Raw genomic sequence first — 9,035 nt, forward strand, 5'->3', positions numbered from 1 at the left:
TCTTCTTCTTCTTCTTCTTCTTCTTCTTCTTCTTCTTCTTCTTCTTCTTCTTCTTCTTCTTCTTCTTCTTCTTCTTCTTCTTCTTCTTCTTCTTCTTCTTCTTCTTCTTCTTCTTCTTCTTCTTCTTCTTCTTCTTCTTCTTCTTCTTCTTCTTCTTCTTCTTCTTCTTCTTCTTCTGCCATATCAGTTATCGGACATTGGCGATCCTGTTGGTGATCCTGTTTTTATCAGCAGCCGCACAAAAAAGTGCTGCTGAGTTTTGTCCAAACCAGTCCCTTAGATTTTGAAGCCATAATGTTCTTCTTCTGCCTGGACCTCGTTTGCCTTCAATCTTTCCCTGGAGGATTAAATGGAGTATGCCGTATTTTTCTGGGTGTCGCATCCGAAATATTCTAATTTTCGTTTTTTAATTGTTTTGATGATTTCCCTTGGCTTTCCCAGGCAGCTTATCACCTCTTCATTTCCGATTCTTGTCAACCCAGTTTATACATAACAGCCACCTGTAAATCCACATTTCAAATGCTTCTAGTCTCTTCAGATGGCCTTCTGAACCCATTATTTGCCATGACATGGTTTGGCTGAAAACTGGAAGAAATTGTCAGTCAAAACTATCATTGAAACATGATCACTTGACTGCAGGACATTTCAAACGGCCGTGATCTTGAGTGTGGCTATATGACCACAGGGGAGGATGACCATCAGAACTTCAGACCCAGGTTATAAATCCCCTTTTTCAGGCAGATCATAACTTGGAAGGGTACACATTCATCATTTGTACATAATTCAGTTTCAAATTTTGTTTTGCGGTTTTTCGACTCCAATTATCTCTAGACCTGAATTAAAGCATTCTTTTAACTGCAAATATGAAAACTACATGTCCTCGGCTTATGACTGCAGTCCACCCCAAAATTGCTACGTGAGACAGTTGCTAAGTTTTGCCCCATTTTACGACCTTTCTTGCCACAATTGTTAAGTGAATCATTGTGGCTATTAATTAGTAACACAATTGTTAAATGAATCTGGATTCCCCACTGATTTTGCTTGTCAGTATGTTTAAAAAAGGGAATTACATGACCCTGGGACACTGCAACCGTCATAAATATGAATCAGTTGCCAGGCATTTGAATTTTGATTATGTGACCGTGGGGGGGATACTGCAATGGTCGTAAGTGTGAAAAACTGTCAAAAGTCACTGTTTTCGGTGCCATTGTAACTTTGAACAGTCACTAAAGGAATGATTATAATTTGAGGACTGAAAATCACATCCTTCTGTAGGGAAGTGCCCAAGCCTGAAAGTCTGTTCTGAGTGCAAAACGTACCGTTTTATACTTGAAATCTAGTTTCAAAGCAACTTGTTGAGCAACGCTCAAGATGAGCCAAAGTCAAAATGAAACATGAAGTGTTTTTTTGCACACACTTACAGAAGGATAGGATGGGCTTAAGGACTCTGCCAAGAATTTGAGCTCTTTTCTCGTTCAAGTTTCCTTTTCTTGCAGATCATCTCTGGCCAACAGCTGCCAAAGGTTAACAAAAGCAAAAACTCCATTGTGGACCCGAGGGTGATTGTGGAGATCCACGGTGTTCAGAGAGACAACGGGAAGAAGCAAACCAAAGTAATTGATAATAATGGTAAGAGGAATATCCGTGGAGATCTTCTCCATCCAGGTCATGGTTGTCCCAAAGGTGCTTTTTGAAGACGCAAGTTGACTTTCTTGTTTTTCTTTGAAGATGTTTTGCTTCGCACCCAAGAAGCTTCTTCAGCTCTGACTGAATGGTGGAGGATGGACGTGGAAGCTTCAACAACTCTCAGAAAGAGGACTAACGAACAGATGACTGCAAGGAATATAAGTCCTTCCCTCCTCCACCGTTCAGTCAGAACTGAAGAAGCTTCTTGGATGAGGTGAAACGTCTTCAAGGAAAAAACAAAGAAAGTCCAGTTGCCTCTTGAAAAATCACCTTGGAGACAACAGTAAAAGGAGGGAAACCAAGGATGTCTTCAGCAAGAAATCATAACTTAGAGAGTACAGATAATTCTCGACTTACGACCGTAACCGATCCCATAACTATTGTCAGAAATCACATTGGTCATTAAGCGATTCATCCCTTAACTCAGCCATGCTGAGGGGAAAGGGAGAGGTTTCCAAGCTGAGCCATGCTGGCTCAGGAATTCTAGGAGTTGAAGTCCACGAGTCATAAAAGAGCCAAGGTGGCCTAGCCCTGCCTTAACTGGCCCAATTAATGACATTTTTTGAAGCAGTCATCAAGTGAGCACCACAGTCATTGAGCAAATGGGTGTTATTTTATCAGAAACTGGAAGTAAATGTGGGGTCTGGAAAATAGTGTTGTAAATCAAGGTCATGTGATCATAGGACATTGCAAAAGATCATAAATGCAGGCTGCAGTTGCCAAATGCCCAAAATGCAGTCACATGATCATGTGGTGGGGTGGACGTTCGGAAGTTAAAAACTGGGTTGTAAATCCCGTTTTCAGGGTCCAGGGCCTACCTACATTAAAGCATATATTTAAGGTTAAAACTGGGGATTAATTGATTTCCATATTTTATGTATTGCTAAATGCAGCACCCTAGTTTTTCTATTTATCTTTGTGCTCCAGTGTTCCCTCAACATGCTATCTTTCTTATTAAGTGGATCATGGGAATGGGGTGCTAGTTAGGTGCAAGAACAGTGGGTGATTGGATAGAGTAACAGTTGCAGCATTCCTTGGGAGAGCCAGTTTGTTCTAGTGGTTAAGATACTAGGCTAGAAGTGAGAAATCATGAATTCAAATCCTGCCTTAGACATGGAAGCCAATTGGGCTTTTGGCCCCATCACCAGGAGATGGAGAGTTCTAGTCCCACCTTAGGCGTGAAAGCCAGCTGGGCGACTTTGGGCCAATCACCAGGAGACGGTGAGTTCTAGTCCCGCCTTAGGCATGAAAGCCGGCTGGGTGACTTTGGGCCAATCACCAGGAGACTGTGAGTTCTAGTCTCACCTTAGTCATGAAAGCCATGAGGGTAACTTTGGGCCAATCACCAGGAGACGGTGAATTCTAGTCCCACCTTAGGCATGAAAGCCGGCTGGGTGACTTTGGGCCAATCACCAGGAGACAGTGAGTTCTAGTCCCGCCTTAGGCATGAAAGCTGGCTGGGTGACTTTGGGCCAATCACCAGGAAACGGTGAGTTCTAGTTCCACCTTAAGAGGAGAAACATGTATGTTGGATATGTTCGCCACCTTGAGTTATTTGTAAAAATAATAAAAATAATAAATAAAATAAATATATCAATAATGAATAAAAATTATAAAGGTGGGATAAAAATAAATAAATACTTTGGCTCTGTTTGACTCTTGTCCAGGTTTTAAACCAGCCTGGGATGAAACGTTTGAATTTGAAATCGACGTACCGCAACTCGCCCTAGTCCGTTTTATGGTAGAAGATTTTGATGCCTCAACAAAAAACGATTTTATCGGGCAATTCACGGCCCCCTTCACAAGTCTGAAGCAAGGTGAGTCTTTTTTTTTTCCACCGAGGATGCCATTGTCGGTTCAAAGGGGAGACGGTTGTTTGCTAGGCCCCTTGGCATCATGCGAAAGGTTTTCAAAATATTAATGTATTTAATTTTTTAATCAAGTTTATATGGGCATCTCATCTCATGGAAAATGACTCTGGGCAATAAAAAAATAAATATAAAACAATCATTACCTACACCGTTATATAATAATTATTAAAAACATCAATGTGTTATTTATTAATCACATTTATATGGCTGCCTGTCCTATAGAAAGTGAAAGAGGGCAGGAAACAACCACTCAATAAAACAATAAAAGCAAAACAATCATTACCTAAATTTGTTGTATAATAATTATTTAACAACCTTAATTAAAATCTCATTCAGGGTTATAGTAGTTTTTTAGGGGCCTACGTTCAGCCAATATCAAATGCTAAGAAAAGCCAACCAATATTTTTATCGTAATAATCAAAATCCAGTCTAAACAATTTTGTACATTAAATATCTTATAATGTGCACTTGATAAATGCCTCACTTACCATTGGTAGTCCTTGACTTACAACAATTCATTTAGTGACCGTTCGGAGTTACAGCGACACTGAAAAAAGTGACTTATGGCCGTTTTTCACACTTATGACCATTGCAACATCCCCATGGAAACCTGACCAAAATTCAGACACTTGGTCACTGACTCATATTTATGACGGTCACAGTGTCCCTGGGTCGTGTGATCCCCTTTTGTGACCTTCTGACAAGCAAAGTCAGTGGGAGAAGCCAGATTCACTTAACAACCATGTTACTATATTAACAACTGCAGTGATTCACTTAACATTTGTGGCAAGAAAAGTTGTAAAATGGGAGAAAACTCACTTAACCAGCGTCTCACTTAGTGTCTCACAATTTTGGGCTCAATTGTGATTGTAAGTAGAGGGCAACTCTACTTAATGGACTCTTAGCTCTAAGAATCTCCTTTATCCTTCAGTTACAGGCAGTCCTTATGATCACAACTGGATTTCTGTTGCTAAGGAGGACAGTTGTTAAGAGAGTCTTGCCGAATTTTATGATCTTTTTGCCATCGTTGTTAAAGAATCATTACTGTTGTTAAATGAATCCAGCTTTCTCCTTTGTTGGAAGCCAATTGGGAAGGTCATATATGGTGATCACAAAATTGTGAGGCTCCACAACCGTTGTAAATACATGCCGGTTGCTAAGGGCCCAATTTTTATTTTTTTTTATTGAAAATTTTTAAAATTTTTACAATATAACTCCCCACCTCCCTCATACCCCACCCTTCCCCACCCCCCTCCCTTCCCCCCCGACTTCCCAGAGCTACACACAGGGTTTACAATACAATAATTATATTCTGTCTTAAATTATATTATCCTTAAGTTAACAATTCTATAACATCCTTTAGCTCTCTTCTAAACTGACATATTAANATAGTAGGCAAACGATCCGTTTTCCAACATTGAGCTATTAATAACCTCACAGCAGTTATCAAATTCAGCATCAATTCCATTTCTTTTTTATCCAAATTTTCCATAATACCCAACAAAAATAGCTGAGGCTTAAACTTTATCTTTTTCTTAAAGACATTTTGAATATTCCACCAAATCTTTATCCAAAATGCTTTAACCATCCTACAAGTCCACTACACATGAAAATAAGTTGCATCTAAATTTCCACATCTCCAACATTTAGGTTGTAAGTTAGGGTACATACGAGACAATTTTTAAGGGCCCAAATTTTGATCATGTGACCAGGGAGATGCTGCAACCAAAATAAATGTGAGGCAACTTCAGCCGGTTGCTAAATGAAATGGTTGTAAACTGGGTACTATTGATTTAATGGAATACAGTGTCTATAGACCATTAAACTGGAAGTTTACTGTAGATCTTGAGGTAAATTCTTTCCTACCATGGAGGAAATAAAAGCATTTTTAAAAATGGGAAATTAAGTGAAGGATTTTATAGTCTTTTCAATAATTTCTTCTGCCTGTTTCTCCAATTTATGGTTTCTACTTCTTCCAGTTCCCAAGATTGGCCAGAATTATTTGCCCTTTGAGCAAGATTTTATCTCACTGGGCAAAATCCCAAAGGGTAAAGCTGGCTGGGAATGATGGGCATTGTAATTAAGCACCTTAACATGGTGGTTATTAAGGTAGAGAAAGAGTTCCAGCCAGACTGCAGGTCTTTGTTTTGGAGCCCTCTGCTGTCCAAAGAAAGGAATTGCAACAACACTGAAAAAAGTGACTTACAATCAGTCCTCATGCTTATGACTGTCGCAGCAACCCCACAGTCACATGATCAAAATTGGGCGTTTGGCATTTACTACGGTTGTAATGCCCCGGGGTCATGTGATCACTATTTGCCACCTTCCCAGCTGGGTTTTGCCAAGCGAAGTCAAGCAGGATTCGCTTAACAGCCACATGGTTCATTTAACAATTACAGTGATTCACTTAACAACCAGGGCAAAAAAGCTTGTAAAATAAGGCGCGCATTTAACAACTTCCTTCCTTAGCAATGAAAATTCTGTTTCCATTTGTGATTGTAAGTACCTGTAATTAGTTTAAATTTCTTTTTTAAAAGTTAAAAAGTCTTTCTGATGATTCTGGGGAACAGCCCCAGCTGTTGGGAAGACTTTTTTGTTGGAATGGATCCTTCTGAATTACTTTGAGGACAATTGCTTTATAAAAGGTGTGTGTCACTTTGAGGATATAGGTCAGTGTTTCTAAACTTTGGCCACTTTAAAAATGGCTGGGGAATTCTGAGAATTGAGGTTCACACATGGATGCCAAAATAGGGTGAAAAACAACCTATTAAGCCTATTAAGATGAGCAAAATACTCATTACAGAGGTAATAAATGGTATTTTTTGGATCTTCCTTTCTGAATTAAAGGTGTAGGATTATTTGCTACGGAAGGAGTCAAACCTGTTTTTCATTCTTAGCTTCTAAATTGCTCCTTGTTGCAGCAATTTCTGCAAAGGAATTTTCAAACACAGAAAACCCAGGAATCTTCCACAATCTATTGCTGATGTTGCTATTTATTAGATCATTTTAGTTTAGGTTTTCCATCTGATTTTTAGATTTTTTTTTTAATGGGCGGGCTCTAGTTTTGTAGGCCATCTAGAGTCCATTTGTGTTGAGTGGCCAATAAATAATGATGACCATGATGAAGAAGAAAAAGAATAGAACTAAGGAGACACTTCCTGACAGTGAGAACAATTAACCAGTGGAACAACCTGCCTCCAGAAGCGGTGAATGCTCCAATACTGGAAGTTTTTAAGAAGAGATTGTCATTTGTCCGAAATTGTATAGGGTTTCCTGCTTGAGCAGTGGGTTGGACTTGATGACTTCCAAAGTCCCTTCCAACTTTATTATTATTATTATTAATAATAATAATAATAATAATAATAATAATAATAGAAAATGTTGACAGCTTCCCAATTTGGACAACCTTGATACCCAAAAAAGTGAGCTGATAGTTTAGTTTAGTGAGTAAAAGATACCAAAACACCCAAATATTAATGCTGCTTTTTCTCTTTCTTTCCTTCTCAAGGCTACCGCCACATTCACCTTTTGACAAAGAACGGAGATCAATACCCATCCGCCACGCTCTTTGTGCATGTCAGTATTTGGGACAATTGTTAAAAAAAATGAAACAAACTTCAGGGACTGCGCAAGGAATCTCTTTTTTACATTTCCAGATAGACTTTTGGCCCCTACAGCCTGGCCAAGAAAAACTCAACCCTTCGGAGGCAGTGCGGTGGGCCATCCACGCCTTAATGCCAGTTGAATATTTTCATTGGAAAACAGCTAAAAAATATTAGTTTTTAAAAGTTATGCTTTAACTTTTAATCCTAGTTGCTTTTCTAGGGCAAGAGAAGCAACTCAAAACTCTCAGGAGCTTGTAGGAGTAGCAGTAATAAAGAGTAGATATATATTTTTAGATTTATTTTAATGCAATCTGAATTACGTGTGTATGTCCCCAAATGTTATGTTTTTCTGTGTGACAGTGCAAAGGTGAGTGGGAAAAACATGTTAAATGAAGGACAATTGCTTTATAAAAGGTGGGTGTCAGAAGGAAGGAAGTGTTAGGGAAAATATGAAGGAAAACAAAGCATGTACAATTAGTCCTTGGCTTACAACCATTTGTTTAGCAATCAAAGTTACAACTACGCTGAAGAAGTGATTGATGTCCAGTCCTCTTACATGACCACCATCACAACATTTGGGTGCTTGGCAAGCGGCATGTATTTGCAGCAGTTGCAGTTTCTCAGGATCACAAGATCACATTTTGGGGACCTTCTCTCAAAGTCAGTGGGAGAAGCTTTGATTCACTTAACATCCGTGTTACTAACTTGGCGACTGCAGTGGTTCCCCTTAACAACTGTGGCAAGAAAAGTCGTAAAAGCTCACTTAACAAATGTTTTGCTTAGCAACCTAAATTGTGAGATCAGTTGTGGTTGTAAGTCGAGGACCAACTGTTATGTCTGTTATCACTTACATAAGACACATGATTAAGAAGGAAGCTACGGGGTTCAATGGCAGAAAAGTCTTCCCTTAGATAAAAATATTTTGGTAGACATGACCAGCTGATTTTCCATAATACTAATCATGACATTTTGGATGGGGAATGAGATATGAAGAATCCTAGGGGGAAAGAAACACTTTAGATGTCTTTTGATCTTAATTTTTGTCATTCATCCTTTAATCCTGGACATTTTCTGAGTTGCATTCACTGGTTGATTTAATACAGCAGCTGGTGGGATATTTATGGAAATACCCAGAATTTGTCTATGGAGATTCTCAGTCATCCAGGTCATAGCTGTCACAAAAGTGCTTTTTCAAAAGGCAACTGGACTTTCTTTATTTTTTCTTGAAGATGTTTTGTTCCTCATCCAAGAAGCTTCTTCAATTCTGACTGCTTGCCATTTGAAAAATCATGTTTGGGATGACTCCAAAAGTCTTTTGCGATCCATGGCTATCAATTTCAATTTTGAAGAATGTTGTTATTTTTTTCAAATTTTACTTTTTCCCTTTGCACACATACTCCCAATGGATTTATCTGAAATATTAACCAGGTCCTCTTCAGTGGAAGTAGCAAATATTAACACACTCAACAGAAAAACCAAGTTGTGAGTATTTTTTGTTTTAAATCTGATTTTAAAAAGGATAAACTGCAAAACCTTTGAAAAAGATTTATAGAAAATTGAACATATGACTTCCCACATAATCCCTAAACCACTGTTTGGGCACTTTAAGATGGGTGGACTTCAGCTCCCAGAATTCCCCAGCCAAAAAGGTCATAAAATTGGGTGTGACTTACTACTAACTGTCTTGCTTAACAATGAAAATTCTGGTCATAAGTTGTGGACTATCTGGTATTTCAATCTATGCAATTGTTTCTCAACCTTGGGCACTTGAAAACTGTATGGACTTCAACTCTCAGAATTCTCCATGGAGGAATCCTGGGAGTTGAAGTCCACACATTTCAAGCTGCCAAGATTGAAACACTGCTCTAATTTT

At 38.7% G+C, this 9,035-nt stretch overlaps 1 protein-coding gene across 1 annotated transcript in view; it reads left to right on the forward strand.

Annotated features, from left to right (window-relative positions):
• Nucleotides 1-7,159, forward strand: part of PLCD1 (phospholipase C delta 1) — a 44,495-nt gene extending 37,336 nt beyond the window's left edge. The window contains exons 13-15 of the mRNA XM_015812411.1: nt 1,497-1,629; nt 3,354-3,503; nt 7,066-7,159. Coding sequence (XP_015667897.1) covers nt 1,497-1,629; nt 3,354-3,503; nt 7,066-7,157 — 375 coding nt within the window. The 3' untranslated portion in view covers nt 7,158-7,159. The remainder of the gene's footprint in view (nt 1-1,496; nt 1,630-3,353; nt 3,504-7,065) is intronic.
• The last annotated feature ends 1,876 nt before the right edge of the window (nt 7,160-9,035 follow it).

This window comes from Protobothrops mucrosquamatus, unplaced genomic scaffold (assembly GCF_001527695.2).
Source record: "Protobothrops mucrosquamatus isolate PMUCROS unplaced genomic scaffold, P.Mucros_1.0 scaffold81, whole genome shotgun sequence".
In the NCBI taxonomy this organism is placed as follows: domain Eukaryota; kingdom Metazoa; phylum Chordata; class Lepidosauria; order Squamata; family Viperidae; genus Protobothrops; species Protobothrops mucrosquamatus.